The sequence below is a fragment of the Electrophorus electricus genome, chromosome 4 (assembly GCF_013358815.1).
Source record: "Electrophorus electricus isolate fEleEle1 chromosome 4, fEleEle1.pri, whole genome shotgun sequence".
NCBI classification, from domain to species: domain Eukaryota; kingdom Metazoa; phylum Chordata; class Actinopteri; order Gymnotiformes; family Gymnotidae; genus Electrophorus; species Electrophorus electricus.
The window spans coordinates 12807830-12831735 of record NC_049538.1 but is presented as its reverse complement, the minus strand read 5'-3'; the positions used below and the strand labels follow the sequence as shown (position 1 = coordinate 12831735).

The window sequence follows — 23906 nt, the reverse complement described above, 5'->3', positions numbered from 1 at the left end:
TCTGTGTCATAATCTGTGTCATACTCTGTGTCATACTCTGTGTCGTTCTCTGTGCCATACTCTGTGTCGTACTCTGTGTCTGTTGCTCTGCACTGCTGGAAGAGACCCTGGGGTCCTGCGTCGCCGTAATTCAACAGACAGCACACAGGAAAGTATTTACACACATAAGAGGCACTTGCATCAAACTTGATCGAGATTCTCTCTCTCTCTCTCTCTCTCTCTCTCTCTCCCTGTGTTTCTCCATCTATCTTTATCCCTGCTCTGTCCCTCTCTCAGTCTCCTATAAATGCTGAAATGATGACGTGTGTCGCTTATCTCCTGTGCAATCAAGAGCCGTTTCATCCGCTCTCCTCCTCTAAGGCCTGGTGCTCGCATACACACCCGCTCCACTGTAGCACGCATCTCGCGAGTCGACTTCTAGAGTCTGTGCTTATAAGAGTGGTTTACCCACACTGCTCAAAGGCAGGGAATCCTCGCATACCACAGGCACCGCCTGGCTCTCCAGAATCAGATTCCTTCACGTCCACGGCACGAGCAGAGGGCCAGATGTGGCGCTCCACGCTCCACATGGCGCATAGAATAAGGAGCACGGGAATGGGATGTAAGGGCTTCTTGAGCTGGAAGTCGTTATGCTGGAATAGGCCTGGCCATGTCATTTATTTGCCCTGATGGCTCGGTAATCAAGTGTAGGGGGTGGGGAGGGTCCGCATCCCAGAGTGGTGGCTAGAGACGAAACCGCTCTGGTCCGCCAGGTGTGGAGATGCGGCTCAGCGCTGGCGGTCATGGCGTGCCTCGCTAAATTGAGGACACTTATCGTCCTACCATTGGGCCTCGAGACGAGGCGGTCGTTCATCTTTCCGAAGTGAAAAAATTGTCTTTTTATAGTGTGAATGCACAAATGACAGCCAATGGGAAAGCCAGCGTGAAGAATGTGGTCCCCATTTGGTTAACAAGCGTGCGTGCTTGTGCTTCCGGTTTCTTAGCTGCTATCGTTACGTTACGCTTATTTTAATGTGTTCGCTAGTCGTTTTATTACCAATTCGCTCTTTACAAGCAAATTACTCTTTCATTCGTTTGCGTATTATTGAGTTCACAGTACAAAGTGTCCAGCATGCTGCTTTATTTTCACCCTTTTCTCATACTTGACTTTAATGTCTTCAGCTGGTCCGTCTGTAGACCGGAAATCTGTTCCCAGCACTGCGGCGGGGTTCTAGTTTCCTGGTGAGGACTGCATTGGCGTAGAATCCTCTCCTTCTCTCCATCGCATCAGGCATGGGGAAGAGGGGGGAATGGTGCTGTTTTAAGACTCATACTCTGACATGCCTGCAACTCTTTCCCTGCAGACTTGCCGCTGGTTAACCTCTCCGTGGAACCACAGCCAGTGTTGGAGGGGAACCTGGTGAGATTCCATTGCTCTGCTAAAGCCAACCCGCCCGTCACTCAGTACAGGTAAGGGTTCGGTCCTGCTGCTCCCACTGCAAAAGACTCAAAACCAGCCGCGTGCAGCATGTACTGCCCAAATCACATTCATGTACTGTACGAGTCTTATCTGTAAGTTTAACTCGCCATCAAATCTCTTATTATCAGCTCACTGCTATCTGCGGAAATAAGAAGCGGAATTATTAATGCAGGTCTATCGACTGCGAAACGGGACTCGAGATTTTTTTGCCAGAATGTAAGTGGTTGCACGCCGCTTCAGAGCTCAGTCCAGGGGTAGACCTGCAGACCTTACGGCTGTCATGCCCCTCCAAACGGACAGGAACAGAGGTGAAAGAAAAGTTCCATAGAGCAAAGAAATAGAACAACCCACTGAGCAGCAGATCACGGACTGGAGTCTGTATTTCCCTCCAGCAATATAATAAGGGAACAGAATATCACAAAATCAATGTATTTTATGGTAGAAATCTGCACCCATAAAAAATTTTTTTTTGTTTTTGTTTTTTTTTAATTGGGTTGTTGGGCTAATCTGTTATGGAATATCCTTGGACTGCTTTATCTGTGCGACTAGCTTGCAGTTATGGGTCATATACGAGCTGAGCATTATGATCTGATGGATTTATTTCCGCGTTTATTAGCGGCGGTGCAGGTGATCCTCAGACGAGGAAGGAGAACGACGGAGAGACGCAGAAAGTCAGAAAGATCGAGCCATAGTAGGATAGAAATTGAGAGCGAGAAAGAGAGAGAGACTGAGGCAAAGGAAGACAGACAGCGGTAAGAGCTCACGCCGGGCGGAGGAGGAAGTGTGGTGCTGTCTCTTGCACATGGTCTCAGCTAATTCAGCCTGTCTACGCACGTCAGATAAGAGACCACTCAAAAGAATGGGCTTTGTGCATCCTCCACACGCTGTCCGGCCCAGGACAGTACAGTGATCTGTCTCCTCCTCTTCTATTCTCTCGCTTTCTCTCTCTCTCTCAAGCACACGCCAGTCTCAGAACAGCACGGTGATCCCATGGCATCACTCTATCATGTAAAATACTGTCAAAACATGGATTTATTCAAGGCAGGAAGTACAGTTCCCACATTGCGAACTGCTATGTTCCCTGTGGGAAGCATTGCCATTGATCGGACTTGATTCTGGCGTTTCCTCCGGGAATTTAATAGCCCTTTCTTCGATGAATTTCACAGCAGGGAACACCAAACCAGAGCTTGAATTAATGATAGTCTACTGACGAGGACCTGTGGATCACAGCTCTTTGAAATGTCGTCAAGGTTAACGTGGGGATATTTTGTAAGGATTTGTGTCATTATGTGAGGGACTGAAGAGGAAATCTATTGTTGTAGACGGAGAGGGGAGGGAGCAGGTTGGCACAGTCAGGTGGAGAGCAGCTGTCGAGCATGGAGAGCCATGTGGAAAAGAACTCCGGCTCCTGGAAAAGGACCGTTTTTCCACGAGAACGATTATGCCTGTCTGCCCAACAACGAGGGATAAGTCCCTGAGTCTCTCACGGCGGTGATGTTTACACTGTGGTTGTCCTGTTTTTGCCAGTTTCTCTCTTTGCTATTGTCATGTCGCACATCTCCACGGTGACGACGCGGAAGCGGTAATAAACAGGTACCTTTTCCTCGCACCGTGGGTGCTGCTCGATGAACGTTTGACGTGAGGATGTGCGAGCCGCGTGGTTTCTGCAGCCACGTGTTTCCAGTGACCCCAACATGGCGACAGGAATGTTGTGTGCGTGGGTACATGTGTGTTTCTGGGTGTGTATGGTGGGGGGGGGGGGGGGGGGGGGGGGGGGGGGGGGGGGGGTATTGGCTGAAGCTCTTTGGCTGGGGCTGCTCACTCTGATGTTGTAATAAGAGAACTCCTAGCAACTATGTGGCAAAGCATTACGCAAGTAGGCTTCACAGGATAAACATGTCCCGGATGCACTGTAATGGAGCCACAGAGAGAGAGAGAGAGAGAGAGAGAGAGAGAGAGAGAGAGAGAGAGAGAGAGAGAGAGAGAGAGAGAAAGAGAGAGAGAGAGAAATGATTATTGAAGTGATGAAGTGACAGAGAGAGAGAGAGGGTAGGAATGACATCCTCATCGTTTACGCATGTGTCTCGTTCCGCTCTGCAGAATATTGAAATGTCATTCACGCCACCGTTAAAATGGTCAGAAATATCAAATATCAATCATAAGCCCTTCTTTGTGGTTGCCATTCTATCACAAATATTATGTGAGTGCCAGTCAAAAAGATCCTTCACCACACAAACATTTCAGTATGTCACTCAGTGTTATTAAAATGCCTCTGAAACTGAACCACATAAAAAGAATCCATAGAAGGAAGCAATATGTCACCGTATGTGATCCCATCAGTACCAAATGGCCCTCAGACTCCCAAGCACCCAATCTCTCGGAAGGATATTTGACCAAAATGCCATCATCCCCCTTTCTGACTTCGTATTAATCAATAAAGCCAACCCTTGGTGAATTGTGGGATGCAACGTTAACGCAGGCCTTCGGTGTAGACACACTATGTTTGTTCTCTCCAGTGCCCAGGCAAGCTCAGTGATAATGGAGCCTCTGGAGCTGACAGCATGCAGTAGCAGCCAGCGTGGTCCTCCAGCTCTGGCAGAAACCATGGAAGCCATTTGGCCCTTCCTACCAGGCCAAAGATACCAGCCAGGCTAGGCCTTGATCAAAACCCACACCCCTTCCCACGGTGGGCCCAGTCCCTTTCATGGCCCACTTTCCATCCCCACTAGAATGATCTCGATGTTTTGCTTAATTTTGGTTATGAAAGCGTTGCATTTTAAGTGTCCAGGGACTACTTGGTATTACAGAAAATCTCTCCACTCTGAGATGATAGTGGTCCAAGCCCTGAGGGCTCTGGTGCACTGTGTCTGCATGCCAGTGACAGTCCACAGTTTGGACACGGGTGTGTTTGCTGAATATAGATCGGGATACAAACTGGCAGGCGACCTCGTCTTCCTCTGTGCTGTAAGGTAGCAGTAGCACGCTGGTTGAGTTACACTCCTTCTTGATTTATTGATGCGAGTGATGAGCAGACTCCAGATCCTCTCCCAGGCTGCTGGAGAGATGCTCTTTCCATGCCATTTCTCGATGTCGCGCACCCTTACCTGAGCCGTGCTCTCAAGGAAATGGGCTCTGAAGACAGAAAGGAAAGATCACATGGCACGTCCACAGGGGTCGCGGCTGGAACCGAAGCCGTCAGCTCCGTAAGCGCCAACTGGAATTCCAATTTAAAATCTCCCAACACCAGACGTGGGGCCAACTCGAAAGAATCCTTACCCAGGGCTTGACAATCCTCCTCAGAGCCCACCGTAATAACTATTCAAATAAAATACAGCTGTGGCCATCTATTGATCTGATTACAAGCTGGGGTGTGTAGTAGCCGGGGGTTCTTTTATGCACTTGGGGGCGGGCAGTGGAAATGCTCTCTGCCAGACCCTGAGAAGGTGAGTGCTGGTTTAATTACTCTGAAAGTCTCAGACTGCGAGACTGCAGCTCAGCCTCATCTCTGCAAGCAATTATGTCGAGCACGAGACACCCGTCTGCCCCCACATACTAGAATATTTTTGAAATCACAGGTGCTCCCAGGAACTTTCTCAAGATCCATACCTCGGGCCTGCATAATTATAGCTCCTCGCCATCATTTTGTGCTTTCTGTTTTAAATCTCATCTGGTCAGCAATGAGTGTCTAAGACTCTTGGCCTCAATAAACATTTTCTTTCACTTCTGCTGAGATGGTAATTTGTGAGATTTGGCTCGATCTTGTCTCGTGTCTCTTCAGATATAGAGTAAAGAAATTTTTGTATTTATTCATTTACTTGTGACGTGAACCTTCATGCTGTGTTCTCTCAGTTGTGAGTGAACTGGCAGAGAACATACCAATTTGCTGAGATGTTTGTCCAAGTGTCACACGAGGACACTCCATTCTTCCATCGCTTTCACCTCGAATGAATGGATCCTGACATGAGTGCCAACAGGGAGCTGTCCCTTGCTGGTGGGAAGACATAGCCAGTGACGTTTTTGGAAACCTTTCGGCAGTGCGACAGGAGAAGGCTGTTGGAACGCTGCCTTCAAACACAAGCTGAGTGTTCCCCGCAGAAAGCTACGCCGATTTATTAACATCAGCCTCCTTTGTGCTGTGAACAGCTGGTGTCATTTGCTAACGTCTGGGGGGATCTGACTATTTGTCACTTTGTGAATTTTTTTATTTATTTATTTTTTATTCTCTAGCCTGGCTCTGCTCCGGATAGTGGGTGTGTGTGTGCTGTCAACCCTGGTACTCAGGCACTGCAAAACATGCTGAGACCTGCAGAGTTTGCTCACTTCAATAGTTTCTCATATAACCACGCTGTAATTCGTTCGCAAAATGGACACTGCAGCAGAGGGAAGGCACTCGTCATAGTGTTTTAGCCACTAATCTGTGTTGGACAGGTCTCGTTTATCTCAGTGATGGAAGCAGTATGATGGTCTTCCTACCATTGCCATGGTAACTTCTCAAGTAGCTGTCAGATTTTTGAAGCAGCAGGGGTGGCCAGTGGTGAGTGCCCATTCTGTTCCATTAAAGAGAGAGCAGGGGTTATTTTGGGATTAATGTATTTTCTGTGAACTTTTGGACCTGTTTTTTTTCCCTACCTTTTCACCAATTTCAGCTCAAAAGCTTTGGTCTGGACTTGTTTTGAGGGCAGTGAAGGTTTCAATATTACTAAACATATGGAACGGTATGGTGGAGATTAAAGTCTATCATTAATCACGGTCTGCAGGTGGGCCAAAGGAGGCAGCATGATCAAGGAAGTGTCTGGAGACACCTATGAGGTCATCGTGGATCACTCCTTCTTCACCGAGGCTGTTTCCTGTGAGGTCACCAACCCTCTAGGCAGCACGAACATCAGCCGTAACGTGGATGTCTACTGTAAGCTTTACACTTTTCCTCCTCACACTGTGGCAAAAACAGTTTCAGTTAGTCTTCCTATAGAAGGCTAATTACAATGATGTACAGCTTTTTTAAAAAGTCATTAGGCATAGCTATAAAAAAAAACTGCCTAATTGCAAGATTTGGACCTCTGTCATGGCGATGTCTCTCTCCGCAACCATTGTCATGGCGATGTCTCTCTCCGCAATCTTTGTCATGGCGATGTCTCTCTCCGCAACCTTTGTCATGGCGATGTCTCTCTCCGCAACCATTGTCATGGCGATGTCTCTCTCCGCAACCTTTGTCATGGTGATGTCTCTCACTCCAAAACCTTGTTTCCTGCAGTTGGTCCTCGGATGGCAGCGGAACCTCAGTCCCTGCAGGTGGATCTGGGCTCGGATGCCGTGTTCAGCTGTGCCTGGACGGGGAACCCGTCCCTCACAATTGTGTGGATGAAAAGGGGCTCAGGAGTGGTATGTGCAGCTTTCCATGACAGATCAGTAAACAGTTTTGATCAGTAAACAATTTTCTTACCTTGCAGAAACAGCTTGGTAGTTATCCCATTACATAACAGCTCAGGAAAGATTCAAATCATCAGCGCTTAAAGAGATTAATAGAACTGAGAAAGAAGAACTGAGAAAGAGAAATATTGCATATTAAATGTTACTAATTACATATTTCACAATCTTACATATCTTACACAATCCTATTACACAACCAGCAACTTTCACATCCGAACCCTTTGTGATGTGAGATCCTGACACTCATACAAAGGGCAGCCATTTGCCGTGAATTTTCAAATCATTCTCACTGAAATTGTGCTGGTCTCTCAAATTATATGTAAATATTCTCAAAACATCAAGACCCCCTGACAGCAACAAAGTCACAGAAGCATGATGGCGTGATGGCGTTCAGCTCGGCGGGACAGGGAGGGAGGAGCTCTCATCAGGAGAAAGAGCAGGCACAGCTGGTCCCAGATCAGCGATGAAGGCCTACCTCTTATGCGGAACAGTCTTTAATGTACATCAATTACTCTCTCCAAGCCCTCCACTCTGCTCTTTTGCATATATTAAAGGAACCGATGTTCAAACAGCACACTTCATCTGGTCTCAAAGAAGACCTGGCTAATGACAAAAGCCTTTTGTCTTCTCATTCCGTTTCATCTATTTCATCTTTTCATTTTTCATCATTACTGAATAGATGATTATCATTATTATTTTAGCATTATCATTAACTCCCACACCCAAACTTAAAAAACTTTTCTTTCTTTTTTTCACATCCTACAGTTCATAGCATAACCATTTCGAGGAAATAGCCTCCAATTTGTTGTCTAATGCACATCCTCATACATGTGGATAATTCCACACCGAGGTGAAGATCACTGCCTGACTTGTTTTCGACCTCTTGTCTTGATCTGTCCACAATACTGATCTGTCCACAGCCATGATGTGTCCACAGTCCTGCTCTGTCCACAGCCGCGATCTGTCCACAGTCCTGCTCTGTCCACAGTTCTGCTCTGTCCACAGTTCTGCTGTCCACAGTCCTGCTCTGTCCACAACTCTGCTCTGTCCACAGTCCTGCTCTGTCCACAGTTCTGCTCTGTCCACAGTCCTGCTCTGTCCACAACTCTGCTCTGTCCACAGTTATGATCTCTCCACAGTTCTGCTCTGTCCACAGTTCTGCTCTGTCCACAGTCCTGCTCTGTCCACAGTTATGATCTCTCCACAGTCCTGATCTGTCCACAGTTCTGCTCTGTCCACAGTCCTGCTCTGTCCACAGTCCTGCTCTGTCCACAGTTCTGCTCTGTTATTCATGGGTAATGAGTTCCAGGTTCTGATTCCTGAAATGGTGACAGTGTGGGCCTCATTTACGTACACCTGCCAACTGACCTCTAACCCTCTTCCCACCTCCACCCCAAATTGGATTATTAATGACTGAAGAAGAGAGCCTTCATTAACCTAAGCTGCCTAGCCATGCTTCCCAATTCAGTTTCATCCTGAAGAAACCCTTCTCCTCAACTAATGTGATGACATTTGACTTTCTGACCTCAGGTGCTGAGCAATGAAAACATCCTGACCTTGAAGGCGGTGAAGCAGGAGGATGCCGGAAAGTATGTGTGTCGCGCAGTGGTGCCTCGAGTCGGTGCCGGCGAGAAGGAGGTCTCACTCACGGTGAACGGTAAACGGGCCTTTTGTTTGTTTGTTTTCCAAGTCCAGGAGGTTCTCGAGGTCGACCGGGCAAGGGTGGAAGCAGTTTGTCATTGTTACGGCAGGCTGTCCACTCTTGCTTGGGTTGGAATCCATCCACCTTTATAAAAATCCCCCTGCAATGACCTTGGCCGGTGTTCGGCTCTCCAGCCGTAAATCAGCTAACGATCAAGTGCTAAGCCTCGATTAGCCATACTGGATGTAGAGGGCATCAGGCTAATGCCACTCGCCCATGATCATCAAATTCACAGCTCTGTAGCATCGACTCTGCCTCATTTAGCATAACCTGGACTGTGTCAGGTTTCTGAAGGCAATAAATAAATAAACCACCAGTCTACAGTAGTCCCTATCCCTGATCCTTCTGACCCGCTGTAACCCACCTGATTCAGAAAGTTGGCGTGTACTGCACAGTGTACAAGGCACAAGCCATGACTGAGAGGCAGAGCTTTGAGCTTCATGCATACATTCTTAGTGACTGCTTTGTGTTTCGCAAAGCAGGCAGACAGTGGGAGATTTGGAGGGGGAAAAAAGGTGCATTAAAGCTGATTAAATTCCGCAGGAATGCTGGGAGCGAATGCAGGCAGGGCAAAGTCAGACTAATGAAGGCTGAAGGAATGGCGGGAGACCTGGCTCCTCTGCCATAAATGCCCTCATTACTCCGGCTTGATATCCGGCCGGTGAGCGTTAGCCATGTGACGTGCTCGGGCTTGACAGAGCCCTGCCTGGCGCTTTCTGCTGCCAGTTCAGAACGCCACTACGCCTCTAGCCGAACATAAAAGAGAGGTTCAGCCTGCCCACAGTGGAAAGAGGGAAATTACCGGCGCAGTCTCCATTAATAGTATTAGGATGTACAAATAAGCATAGGGTGTGGAACGGCTGAGAAATGCAGAATTAGAAAGTTAGAAATGACACAATCTTACCTTTTCAAAGCAAACTTCAGGCTAAAAGATAAATGATTGTTTTTGTCAGCTTAACTCTTCTGTGAGTTATATTTGGTACCTGTGAGTTTCCACCATATTGCAGAACAATTATTATGAATTTTCTTGTTGCTTTTATTTTGAGTTTCTCCACTAGTTTCTCAATATACGAGCACACAAACAAATAAACTCTTTCAAACTTAGCACAAGTAAAGGAATCAAAAGGGGGTTTGTTTACAATGGTCCCCAAGGATTTGAAGCAGCTTTCCTGTTGGAGATCTCATTTTTGCTCCTTGACGCCGCACGTTAGCCGCTCACTTTGCATCTTGCCATGGAAGCATTGTCTACCTGCACCTCGTTAATAGTTGAAACACTCTCTTCCTCACACCCGTGCCAGGGTGGTTCAGCAGGGTGTCAGATTTCACTCCTGTGGTCTGGGCAGAAGCTTTTGTCTCCCAGCACCTCCAGGCTAAGAGCACGTATGTGAGGGAGAGTTTAAAGGGACGCTGGTGAACTGCTCTAGGATTGTGACCTGGAAGAGCGATTGGATCAGTGGTGCCCGAAAGACTTACGAAGCCTCCCAGACATGAAGAGCTGGTCTGGAGTCGTCTCCTGGAATTGTATCCTGGAATCGTCTCCTGGAATCGTCTCCTGGAATCATCTCTTGGAATCGTCTCCTGTATGGCGATTAGAATTCGTTAAAAAAAAAGGTGCAAAAACATTTAAGACAAAAGGCTCTTCCAGGTTTCCCAATTCTGCACAGGAACAGGGCTTTTATGTTAACGATCATGCATACAGGTCGGGGGATTCATCAGCGTCACGACATACCACATGGCATGACGGTGCACTCTGAGCCTAAGCGGTGGCCTTGAACCCTATGTTCCTGTGAGCCCGCTGTAATTTAATTAGCAGTCAAATAGCTAGCAGGGGAAGCAGTTAGTGGCAAATGTACTAATGGACACGTACTGCTGTCTGTTGTTGGATAGGGAGTGCTTGTTTGCGAAGGTCTATTCTCAGCTTCTGTGTAAAGCATCGTTAGCTTGGCTTAATTGGTGGCTGTTTGTGTGTGTTTGTCTCTTCTGTGCTGGAGGGCTATCAATGATATTGAGAAGGATTTTTGTGTTTTTGTAATCGCAACCATGATGTAGGTAGACTTGAGTACTGTGGGGGTGTGTTTGAGTGTGTGTGTGTGTGTGTGTGTGTGTGTAGGTGTGTGTATGTGTGTGTGTGTGTGTGTGTGTGTATGCATGCGCGTGTAGGTGTGTGTGTGTGTATGTGTGTGTGCGTGTGTGTGCGTGCAAGTGTGTGCACATGTATGTGTGTGTATGTATGCATGCATGCATGCATACGTGTGTGTGTGTCTGTGTGTGTGTGTGTGTGTGTGTGTGTGCAAGTGTGTGCACATGTATGTGTGTGTATGTATACATGCATGCATGTGTGTGTGTGTGTGTGTGTGTGTGTGTGTGTGTGTGTGTGTGTGTGTGTGTGTGTGTGCCTGTGTGTGTGTGTTTTCAGGAGGGGCTGCCTACAGGATACAAGTTTGTGATAGAGGCTTAGACATCCCTGTGGGACCCCAATCTTGTTTACCACATTTTCTTGTTGACAGTTTGTCCTCTGAACATTACCACAAGAGAAATATTGGCATGCAGTTTGTCTTCTGACTTGCAGTCAGTACCCAAGAGAAACATGGACTTATGATTAGGTAAATGAGGAGCAAAGCTCAAGGGATACAGGGGCCAGACAAGAAAAGCAACACTCTGGCTGCAGCATCACGAACATATAAGAAAGTCTCTCTCTCTCTCTCTCTCTCTCTCTCTCTCTCTCTCTCTCTCTCTCGCTCTCTCTCTCTCGCTCTCTCTCTCTCGCTCTTTCTCTCTGTCTCGCTCTCTCTCTCACACACACACACACACGAACAACCCTTCATCAAGTAGTAATTACAAATTACTAAAAAAGAAAATAAATGAAGTTTCTGTTGCTGTTTTGTTGAACATTCTTTCATTCTATCATTCTCGCATTCTCGCTGCATTTATCTGTGTGCAGGGAAAGTTCCAGAGTCCATGGAACTAGTTGCGATATGACCATAAAATAATTGGCACATGAAAGTTCCGTGTCATAGCTGTGAATTCTGTTTACTCGCCAAGACTACCGAGACTGTACAGTCAATTTCACTTGGGGCAGCTCCATGGCTCACCGTTGCCCTCTTCTGTTACCCCACCCTTGTCCTGTTGTTTCTTGACCTCTCTCCTCTGCTATTCTGTTACTCTCTCTCTCTTTCCCTCTATCTTTCCTTCTCTCCCTCCAAACCCATAACCCTCCTTGCTCTGTGGCTGCATGATAAAGCTACCTAATTATATTCCTCATTTGCAGCCTGAGGAATTCACATGGCAGATTCTCATGAGCTACCAACTCTGGCCTGTCGTCCACTATCAGGGAATGATCCAAATATATTTACACACACACACACACACACACACAGAATATTTAGCAGGCTCATATCTTAGCACCTGGAACACACTAGCAGGTGTATGATGCATGGGTTCTGTAAGCTAAACGTGCCACTGGGCCTCTCGGTATAGCCAGTAGCATTCGTCACTATCATCCTGCCTTTCCATTAACACGCAGCCCTCCATCTGCCTGCCCTGCTTTCTCAGTGCTGATTTATTCTAATACGAGATTGTTGATAAACTGCAATTACCAATCAGCAGAGAGATGCTGTAGGATATGATTGGCAGGTGCATGGATGATGGACTGGTAAAACAGGGGGTGTGCATTTGTGACTGTTCAGTATTGTTTGGTAATGCATTTGTCTTTGTTTTATATAGTACGTATGCACACATTGCATCTCTTGTAGGTAACAGCATTGATTCTTGTATTTATTCTAGTTCAACGGTATATTTGACTCTTACTTACTGTACTGAATTGAATACATCCTATGAGTAGATGACAGAGTTCTTTTGTAAGTTGCTCTGGATAAGAGCGTCTGCTAAATGCCAGAAATGTAATCTGTAATGTAAATGTTTAGCTTGCGTTGAGTGTGTGTGTGTATACCCCTGGGTAGGTGGGTGGGTGAGTTGGATGTGCTTGATTGCTTTTGGGTGGATTATGGGGTGGAGAAGGAGTTGATAACCCATTAAAGAGGAATTTCTTCCTAAGTAGTCCCAGGCACAGTGTGAGAGAACATCAGGGTTTATGTGCCCTGCCTGGCTGGCTTATTTACAGAGATACCAGCTTATTTACAGAGATGCCATCTTATTTACAGAGGTACCAGTTTATTTACAGAGATACCATCTTATTTATAGAGATACCATCTTATTGAGAGAGATACCAGTTTATTTACAGAGATACAATCGTATTTACAGAGATTCCAGCTCATTTACACAGGTACCGTCTTATTGGGGGTCCTGTTCTATGGCATCAGGCAAAGTTAAAAGTTCAGAACTCTGCTTCTGAATCTGAGCGTGCAAAGCCAGTCATTTCTCAAAAATGGCTTTTTATATAAAACAGAGCCTCCTTCCTGCTTGCACAGACACGTTCGCGTGTCAGCACGGCGCCCCTTATCTCCATGAGCAACACCAACTCCACCACGTCAGTTCTTTTTATGACTGAGAAGCCTGGACCCACATAAGTGCACAGGCCTCGGGAGAGGTCTCCTGCAAGCAGTTTAATCAGTCCTCACACAGGGCGCCATTCCCGCGGCCTACCCGCCCAAATGACTGCCTCGCCTGGGGAGCTCAAACTTGAACCGGTGGCTGGCTCAGTTGGATCTGGCAGCTGTAAACTGATCCTGCTTCCTCGTGGTGTTTGCCACACTTCAGACCCTTTAATATTACTTTAATATGTCGGCCTTGTTCGTCATTACGCATGTGTTCCTGAGTATGTTTCTACACACCTCTCTGCTAATTAAGGACTCGAACGTGTGTGCACGATAATTGGGCATGAATGTTCATTTATTCCTCTCATTTCTAAGTACACTCAGTAATAACGATGCATGTGGCGCTCTGTATACACCTCATGAAATCAGAGGGAATGAGAAATGACTTGAAGGAAACATACAATAATATGCATCACTTTTAACATCCTTTTCTGCTGTTTTCTTAAAGGTCCTTTCTCCAAAGCAACACATTTAAAATTTGAAAGGAGATATGTTTTATAACAACGATTGAATGTTGAACTTTAAAAATATGTATATATGAGACATTTACGCATGAGGCATTTCCACTTTGCAATAGACAACACTTGACTGAATCACAGTTCACACTTAATCATTTACAAGCGTGTTTTCTGTTTGGTGTACCACAAAAAAAAGTGTAGTACATGGGGTACTAAAGTGTAGTACTGAGCATGATAGGATGTACTACAGGAATACTAGAGTGTAGTACTAGGGGCAGTAGGATGTAGCACTTTGGGTAGTAGGGAGTTTTTTTCCTTTCTTGGTTCAGACTGTACTAAATTAATAAGGCCATGTTTGATCATGTGCCTGAAGGTTCGCATGATGATTGTGGTGTGTATGCAGACTGTGCTGTGCGAGGTGGCTGTGCTATGTGTGATAACTGTGGCCAGTGTGTGATGACTGTGCTGTATGTCTCCAGGTCCTCCGACCATCTCCAGCACTCAAGGCCCACCAGAGCACCTCACGGAGAAAAGGGCCAGAATCAAGTGCTTCATACGGAGGCACCCCCGCCTCCTGACCGCATCGTGAGGTACTCCCCCTCCCCTCACCCCGCCCCCTGACCGCATCGTGAGTTACTCCCCTCCCCTCACCCCCGCCTCCCTGACCGCATCGTGAGTTACTCCCCTCCCCTCACCCCCGCCTCCCTGACCCGCATCGTGAGTTACCTCCCCTCCCCTCCACCCCGCCCCCTGACCGCATCGTGAGTTACTCCCCTCCCCTCACCCCGCCTCCTGACCGCATCGTGAGTTACTCCCCTCCCCTCACCCCGCCACCTGACCGCATCGTGAGTTACTCCCCTCCCCTCACCCCGCCCCCCTGACCGCATCGTGAGTTATCTCCCTCCCCTCACCCCGCACCTCCACTGACCGCATCGTGAGTTACTCCCCCTCCCCTCACCCGCCCCCCTGAACCGCAATCGTGAGTTACTCCCTCTCCCTCACCCCGCCCCCTGACCGCATCGTGAGTTACTCCCCTCCCCTCACCCCGCCCCCTTGACCGCATCGTGAGTTACTCCCCTCCCCTCACCCGCTTCCTGACCGCATCGTGAGTTACTCCCCTCCCCTCACACCCGCCCCCCCTGACCGCATCGTGAGTTACTCCCCCTCCCCTCACCCCGCCTCCCTGACCGCATCGTGAGTTACTCCCCTCCCAGTCACTCTCTCTTCCCTTTCTCCTCGCCGCATCATTTTTTCTTGCTTTCTCCGTCTCTCCTCGCTCTGTTGCTCACCTTCACTAACTCTCTTTTTTCCATCTGCCTCCGTCTGTCCCCCCCGTCGTGCCGTCTATGATCTCTGCCTCTGTTTCCTGTCTGTGGCGAGAGCTTTGAGAGGAAATTGCAGTGGTGTGGGTGGGATTCTATTGTCTCAAGGCCGTGGTGACTTCATTAGCTGCGACACACACATAGTCCAATAATGTACAATTACACTTAGGGCCTCCGATCCTTGTAATAAATGAAATTGCATCCCAGAACATTTGTTTCCTCTGTATGAATGAGCGGTATTAGCGAGGCTGGCTAACACTCATTAAATTCTCATCTAATGTGTGCTTATGCTCTGTTAGTGCCATCCGATTAAGATTTATGACTCTTAGATAAACAGTCTCCTCTCGAGGCCAATTTTTGATTCATTACTGTGGGGGGGGGGGGGGGGGGGTCTATGCAGTGTGTACGCATGCTTGCATATTTGTGTGTGTCTGTGCAAATCCCAAACAAACTGTTTGTAATCACAAACCATTTTTATTTTCATTGCCTCTTGTTGTAATGATTTATATTCATATGTGAGTCTTGGTTAATGCGTAGTAAAAATATTTATGCATATGTAATAACCGTTTAACAAACTAGATTTGAACCGGTAGGCTCGAGTTATCAACTTTTAGCACTTGAGAACAACCGCCCCAAGGAGAAGACCATCCTCACATGTGCCCATGCCATGTTTCAAGGCGTGGTCCTGGAAGGAGACGGTGCTGGAGTCCGGGACGTCTGGCCGCTACACCGTGGAGACGGTGAGCACCGAGGACGGTGCGCTGTCCACGCTCACGATGAGCAACATCGTGCCGGCGGACTTCCAGACCATCTACAACTGCACGGCCTGGAACAGCTTCGGCTCCGACACCGAAATCATCCGTCTCAAGGAACAAGGTGGGAGCCAAGGTCCGCCAGGTGCCCCTCCTCTTCCTCAATCCACACTGCTAGCCGCGTTAGCGTTTGCGTCCGCGGGGACTCGGCGCTGCCGGTGAACGTTTTTTTTTCCTAGGAGCCACGTTGCTAAAGGCCAAGCCGCCAGGTCCGGGCTCTGGTTACGTTGTGTACACAGCCCCAGCGCTTTCATTCCCAACCATCTTACAGGAGAACATTCTGTCCCTCCGCTATTTATGGCTTATGTACTTCAGCCCCTCTAACATTCATCTTTTCCTGTGGCGATAACCCGCTAAATGGTGGTTTTCTGAGTGAAGCGATCGAATTAGACGGCGCTGCACACCCAGCAGATGCTGTCAGAAACCCGAGTCCGCTCCAATCAGCAGACAGATAGGTCGCACAGATAAAACAGGCGCTACCGGAGGATTTTCTGGATTAAAGTTTCCGTCTCAAGCTTTGGACAACAGTCTCTGTGACTTTACTGTTGCCGAAATCCCTGTTTATTTAAGAAGTTTTCAGCTCTTGGCTGTATTTCCGAATTGCAGGGCTTTCTCTTTTTGGATTGCCTGCCGGAGCTAGGTTTGAGGAAGACTCAGGCTGACTGACGAACATTTCGTGTGGAAGTCGGCATCATTGTAGACTGTAGCTGTGGATTTTGAGATATTCGGAATAATCCTGGACAAAGCGAATAATTAAATTTTTTACATTTAATTTGCTTTCTTAAGTTAATCATGTTAATACTTTGGAATATGATTAGTTGTTCTTGCTTTCTAAATCGCATTAATCTCCCATAAATTAATTTCTTGTCATTTTGTATAATGAATTTGTTTTAGGGACATATCAGCGGTGTAAAAGTTTAATTTATCATGTAAATGCATTAGCTACACTAGGCTCTATGTAATATCCTGTCAAACCACTTAGCGGCCAGGGTGGTTGTCGCATTGTTTATGGCTTAATTCAAACCAGTCTTTGTAAACATTATGTTTGCCTCATTCATATGCGATCCATTTTCTCTCCAGAATAGTAAACTCTGTTCTCAGCTCACTAACCCTTAAACGAAAACCATTGTTGTTGTTGTTTTGCTTGAGCAGGATGCAGATTAATGAAGACATTAAATAGACATTAATTGTGGAGGGGTGATGCTAGCTGTGGGTTTGTTAGCCTGTTATAAGCAGGAGGATGTAATTAATGCTATGTAGGCGTGTCTCTCTCTTTTAGACTTTCATTACGGACATGCTCTTGTCTTCCAACAAGAAGGTAAAACTGTATTAAAAAGCGCAAAACCAAATGGCAAAATGAATGCGCGCATCTACAAACCCTCAGACTTTCCATTTCTTCGTTGGCGTTGCCCGCTCGCTCCTCAGCTAACACGCAGCACTGCGTAAAGTCGCGTCGACGCGCGTGCGGCTCCGGGTTCACACGCGGTCGTCCGTGCGCCGGTCTGTCCGGGCGCCGTATGCTGGTTGTGTCGAGCCAGCGGTCGTGCAACTTTGATGACAGCAGCGTGTGCTCGGGAGTAAATGGGTCTTGGAGGTGTAATTATGTGCTGGATTGACTCGGCTGGCTCGTGCTGCGTTATTGTGGGAGGCTGTATTTTGTCGTCCACAGAGTCGCTGCCCGTCGCTGTAATCATCGGCGTAGCAGTGGGAGCCTTCGTAGCCTTCATCGTCCTCATCGGCACCATCGGCGCCTTCTGCTGCACGCGCTCACAGAGAAGTATGTCTTGCAGCCAATCAGAGTCCTTGGCTTCAGCTCCGTTACTGCTCCAGGGAAGACAGCACAGCGTGAGGGTTCATGTCATTGCACGCGCTCCAGGGCCTTTCAGATGATTTTTACATCTCTCCTCTCTCTTTCTCCTCCTCTTTCCTCCCCTCTCACTCTCTCTGCCTCTCTTTCACCCCCCCCCCCCCCCCCCCCCCCAACCTCCGCTCCGCCTCCCTGTGTCTCGCACGTTCTCCCTCTGCCTGTCACATCCTCCCTGGCGAAGCGTGCCCATCCATGTCCAGCGTCAGGGTTAGCGTCAGGCAGCAGCATGGAGAAGCAGCGTGCTTGCAGGAAGTGATGTCGGGGGCGTTGCGAGCGTTGAGCATGTTGTTGTTGTATACCGCAGAAGACGCCCCCCTGGTTATGTCCTCCCTCCCCACCTCCATCTGTGCTCAGCAGAGAGAACTTGCAAGCAAAATTAGGACAGAAAGTAAGCCCTTGTTCCCTGAAAGTCACCAAATCAACATTACAATCAGTGCTTCTGCAATGCATCTGGACTCTGTGTTGTTGCGTTGTGGTGCGCACGCCTCCTCTTGACGACGGCTGCGCGATGTCAAGTTTACAGCGGCGTGGCCTCCAGCTAGCCAGAGCTCCATGACTTTGCATTGTGCTTGTAACTCGCCGCGGTCGATGTTATAAGTGACGGCGCGTGCGCGTCCTCCGCAGACCTGAAGGGGGCGGTGTCGGCCAAGAACGACATCCGCGTGGAGATCGTCCACAAGGACCGCAATGCCGCAAGGGAGAACGAGGACCACGCCGCCATGAAGCAGCTGATGGTGAGTCTCCATCCTTGTCATCACTCAGCTTGCAGAGGGCCTCGCCTCTTACCATCTCTTCTGGTGCATCCCCCAACCCCTGGGATCTGTCCCCATACCACCCCCAGAGTGCGCACGCTCATTAACGCCATCCACTGTCACATCCTCGGATAATAAATGCTAATCATCTGCACCACAACACTAATAACACCTATCCAGAGCCACCGTTAATGCCAAACCCATGAATAATGCAGTGTGTGTGCGTGTGTGTATGTGTGTGTGTGAATGTGTGTGGTGTGTGTGTGTGTGTGTGTGTGTTGTGTGTGTGTGTGTGTGTGTGTGTGAGAGAGCCCTGATGGGCCCAAAGAAGGCCTATATTTAGCCTCTATCCTGCCACTCCTGGGAGGACATGGGTACTGTGAGACGTAGCCATGGAGATGTGAGCGTTCGAGTGGCCTGGCGCCCTCTCCCACTGCGGCTCCCGGGGAGGCGCTGTCAAAACACATGGCTCCGCCCGCTTTTGAAATTTCACTCCATGTTCCGCACCCTCCTGGGGGCTCAAGAGTGGTGCCGCGATCCTCCTCGCAGCGGAAGATACGATCACGTCGTGGAACACGATATTATGCAAGGGTCTGGTATATAAGGCTAAGCCGCTGGAATGGCATCACTTCAAAAAAATCCCCGATAAAGAGATGAAAAATATTCACGAATTAACTTTCTTGGTGATATCATGAAGCAACCTTGCGTAGGAAGTCCAGCAGGGGTTCTGTGTAATGTGCAGACGCCTTAGGCTGCCGGTTCGCCAGTACAGCAGAACTGTTTTTATTTTTGTTTGTTTGTTTGTCCACAGATCGAAAGGGGCGAGTTCCAGCAGGAGTCTGTCCTGAAGCAGCTGGAGGTCCTACAGGAGGAGGAGAAGGATTACCAGCACATCAAGGTGGGCGTCGGCTACGTACCTTAAACGCAGTTCAGTCAGCTCAGCGGTTGTAATAACCATCAGTTATGCCATGACAAAGGCATATAATGAGCCTTTCCGCACTTTACGCTTTTAAATCACTTTAGCAGACGTATTCAAGCGGAAACCAATCATTTCTCATTAGTGGAAGCATGGTGGGAGATAAGAGATGAACTGGAAACTCTGGCCAGGTTCGACTGGCCCAGTTAGCAGTAGCTAAAGCAAGAAAAATTCCTTCTCCTCGGTGCATGAGCACTTAAAGCAGACAGCAGCCATCTGTCCTCCAGACTCGGGACTGTTCGCATCACCAGCTGAACTTTTCCCGACGGAGGTTTAGGGTGCATGGAGCAAAAGGCCTCAGTGGCTGACGGACTAGCCACCTCCCATCACCCTGTTCGTCTCCTATCCATCCCATCGTCGTCCTATGCGTGACCACATTCTAAACGACTCTAAACTATACAGCCACTGCTGCCTGTCTGTCCATCAATTAACGTCAGCTCACCACGTCCCACGCAGCATTTAATGCACTTAGTGTTGTGTAAGGCTGTGAGGATTACATACAGTTTCTCCGCTGATGCGCTCTAAACATTTCAGCGTGGCGTTTTGTTGACCATGTCTTCTTGTGCTTATCTTGTAGAATTTGTCACCATTCCCGAGGTTGCAGAGGTATTATGATGCCCGTTCCCTCTGGGCTCTGCCTCTGTGTGTGTGTGTGTGTGTGTGTGTATGCAAGAGAAAGGAAATGCAGGGGATGGAAGAAGTATTACAGAGCAGTTACACACACACACACACACACCACACACACAAGCGCCCCCCGTCGCCCGATCAAAGCTAAGCCTGGTGATCGCTCTCTCCGGTTGTCTTAACATAGTCATCTGGGAGTGATTATTTTCCCTCCCATGGGCTCAGTCCCCCCGGTGGATGCTCAGGACGGCTCTCGCTCTCTCGCGCGCTGTGGCAGGCGGAGCGGAGGGCCACCTTTGCTTTGATTACACCTTTTCATGCTGCATTCGGAAAGAGACAATTTCAGTCCAATTAAAGCTGAAAGTGTGTATACATTAACCAGTTCACTCTGTGACACCAGACACCAGAGTGCAAATGATCGAGGTTTGCTTAATTAGTGTGGTGTGAAATGTTGCGAAATGTGTGTGTCTCCGTGTGTGTGTGTGTCTTTGGGTGTGTGAGTTTTCACACACCCTAAGGAACTTCATTGTACAGTACAACACACACACACACACACACACACACACACACACACACACACACACACACAGATGGCACGTTTCTAAGATTCTCACAATCAGTAGTAACACATCACATCATCACATCGCTACAAAGTTGCTACAGAACTATAGAAGCAAACAATCAGACAAACAATACCATGTCCCTTAAATCAGACTGATAAAACAATGTGTCCTGCTCTTCGCCCATCTGTTCCCCACTCTGATTTTGTCGGTGGACGAGAAGTATCTCGTGGAAGTGTCTTGTAGCTCACACACTCACCCACTTGCTCTGCGCAAGGAGTTATTAGCACTCAAACAGTGGTGCTAAGTAAGAGTGTTTGTTTATTTTTGGTTTGTTAATTTGTTTATCGTGCAGGATCCCACCAATGGCTACTACAGTGTGAACACCTTCAAGGAGCACCACGGCACACCTACCCTCACCCTGGCTAGCGGGCAGAGCGGCGAACTACGACGCGAAGCCCCCGCGCCAGCCGGCGCCGCAGCAACCACCACGGGCAAGCAGCGTGTGCCCACGGGCATGTCCTTCACCAACCTGTACTCGACGCTGGGCGCGGCGCCCGGACACCGACTCTACGACTACAGTGGGCGCTTCGTGCTGGGGACGGGCGGCAGCTCCATCGAACTGTGCGAGCGAGAGCTCCAGCGCGGCGGCTCGCTCAGCGACTCGGGCTCCTTCGCCGAGGCGCCGGCCGACGGCTCGTCCGGCGGCGGCTACGCCCGCCAGGACGGCTACGCGCCCTTCGACAAGGAGAGCAAGGCGTCGTCCTCCTCGCACCACTCGCAGTCGTCCTCGCAGAGCTCGGACCTGACACGGCCCCTGCAGAAGCGCATGCAGACGCACGTGTGACGCGCCGCCGTGGAGGCGGGGCCTAGAGGAAGGGGACTTGGGCGGAGCTTTGGGCGGGGCTTGGGGGGGCCACAACCCCACCGCTTTGCCCAAAAACATCAGGAACCAGAACAAGCACATTAACTTGGTTTTCTCTCTCTCTCTCTCTCTCTCTCTCTCTCTCTCTCTCTCTCTCTCTCTCCTCTTTCCTTCATTTGTGTCTTGAAGGACAACTTCGTCATAAGAGCATCATCCGATTTCTTCATGCACGATAACCAGCTTTGAAAAACCTTATCGAATTCTCGATGCTCTCTTCTGAACACTCCCTGAATCTGCCTGGGCCAGACGCCCGCGCATGTCACGCCAAAGCCACGGCTGCCGATAGCGACGTCCAGCTTAGCAGCACGGACGGACAGTGAGTGACAGCTCTGCACCTGTCTGGAGCACCACAGCAGGAGGACAGAGCGGAGGAACAAGGTGCGGGCAATGCCGAGATAAGCAGCGCGCCCGGGCGGACGGACCCTCCGCGTCCCGCGGTCCACAGCGCTTCTGGTCAGGAGAAAGACGAGAGATAACGTCCCGCCTGTTTGGAACCCTCTTCTGCTCATGTACAGCCTTGGCGCGCGCGTGAGTGTGTGTGTGTGCGCGCGAGTGTGTGTGTGTGCGCGCGCGAGTGTGTGTGCGCGCGTGTGTGTGTGTGTGTGCGTGTGTGCGTGTTGTGTGTGTGTGTGCATGTGTGAGCTTCTGTGGTTTATCAGACCCTCTCAGCTTTGTTTTCAACAATCACAGCAAGCACTTACATGCAGAAGAAATGCAAGTTATTAAAAGAGGGAGAAAAAAAAGAGAATTTGCGCACAGAGTTAATCCCTCTCAGGGCAGCCGGGTCCAGACTGCTGCCTCCCACTCCTCCACGACAGGGAGTAGAGACAGGAAAGCAGGGAAGAGCTCTGTGTGTTCCCAGATAAAAGAACATCACTGCACATTCTCTCTCTCTTTATTCACCTTCTTTTTTCGGTTTAAACTCTCTTTTGTTCGTCCCTTTCAACTTTTACATTTGATTTTGGTGACTTTCATGAGAACCTACACTGGAAGAATGCACTGGAGGATTTGTCCTTTTATACTTTGCCTAGAGTGGGACAATTTTTTGTCATGTCTTTATTATTATTATTATTATTATATTATTATTATTATTATTATTTTATTATTATTGCCTACTGTGTTTGTGGAAGGACAACTGTAATGAAGTTGACTCTAAAGGAAAGAAAACAACTCTGCAAAAGTGTTTTGCAGAGTACCACACCAGTCACCTCCAAACCGGGCCAACACCCGAGCTTCTGGGTCGGCGCCGGGCCCAGCCTCGGGACTAAACACGTCTTCATGTGGCTGTTTGAACAAAGTTCTGTTGTTTACACTGGGACAGAATGATGGCTGTGATTAGGAAGCCATTCCTGAGCACGTGAGTCCTCCTGCTCACTGTTTTAAGTGAACTGTCCCGTTGCCACGTGGGACGCACTGAATTCGTGCTGAGCGTGTTTGCAGGGTGTCATCGTTCCTCCCCTCCAGTAGTACTGCCTCGTAGTACCTCCTCGTAGTACTGCCTGTACGGACACTGGACATCTGTGCTGAAGGGAGCCGCCGTCCAGTTGGACAGAGAGGAGGAGAACCCCAGAGACACAAGGCCGGCCTCTTTCACTAGGCTGCGAGTCTCCTCCTCCAGTTCTGCATCTGCATTTCACACGCTCGGATTCGTCGCCGTCTGTGCGCGGGGCGCGGCGATCTGGAGGCGTGGCGCAGGAGGCGCAGTTCACAGCTGTCTGTAATCACTCACGATACCTGCATAGTTTGTGGACTAAGATATTCCTGCGTAGCTTTTCTCTCACAAAGCCCCCACAGACCCTCGGACTGGATCAGGACCCTACAAGCAGTCTCATGTTGTGAATGAGTCGTGAATGTCTTATGAATGGTAATATGGGTACTTTATATCAGAAACTTATTTTAAATTGATACAGTTTGGAGGTCTTTGACTTTTGTCTCAAAAGATCTGTCAGCCTGTCTGTTCCTACAGATGATTCACACTGTGGAGTAGTTACTTGCACCTCTTTCCGTGATTATTTATTAATTTAACAAGGGATAAATATTCAAGCACTAGGAAGGCCATTCTTAATTAAACTAATTGGCAGGTTGTCTGAAAAAAAAAGGATGTACGACCTTACTTCAGTGTTCCCAGCCCAGTGCGTGGGCCCTCCAGCCAGCATGCCACACCTCCCTAACATAACGCTGCAGGACATGGTGATTGGGACGCATGTTGTGGCTGGCGTGATGGAGGCATGGGACAGGCCGGGCGGAGGCTCCGAGGACAGGACGCGGGGACTCTTGAAGACCTGGGATCTAACGTCCTCCTCTAGCTTTTTAAGTGTGACCTCCACTCACCTCCATGTCTGCAGCATGTCCGTGCTGGGCGAGGCTCGTCTCATTATCGCTGTGGTAACACTGCTAGGCTTGGGTTCAGCGAGGCTGCTTTCAGTTCTTATAACTGCTTATAAACAGAGCACGCTGTACATAAATTCC

The 23906-nt window shown here is 48.7% G+C and overlaps 1 protein-coding gene across 1 annotated transcript in view; it reads left to right on the top strand.

The window, feature by feature from the left end:
• Positions 1-22165, top strand: part of kirrel3b (kirre like nephrin family adhesion molecule 3b) — a 148738-nt gene extending 126573 nt beyond the window's left edge. The window contains 11 exon segments of the mRNA XM_035525384.1: positions 1344-1449; positions 6217-6365; positions 6711-6838; positions 8417-8543; positions 14079-14227; positions 15599-15797; positions 17403-17510; positions 17905-17988; positions 18225-18334; positions 19164-19250; positions 20868-22165. Of these exon segments, the coding sequence (XP_035381277.1) occupies positions 1344-1449; positions 6217-6365; positions 6711-6838; positions 8417-8543; positions 14079-14227; positions 15599-15797; positions 17403-17510; positions 17905-17988; positions 18225-18334; positions 19164-19250; positions 20868-21359 (1739 nt within the window). The 3' untranslated portion in view covers positions 21360-22165.
• The last annotated feature ends 1741 nt before the right edge of the window (positions 22166-23906 follow it).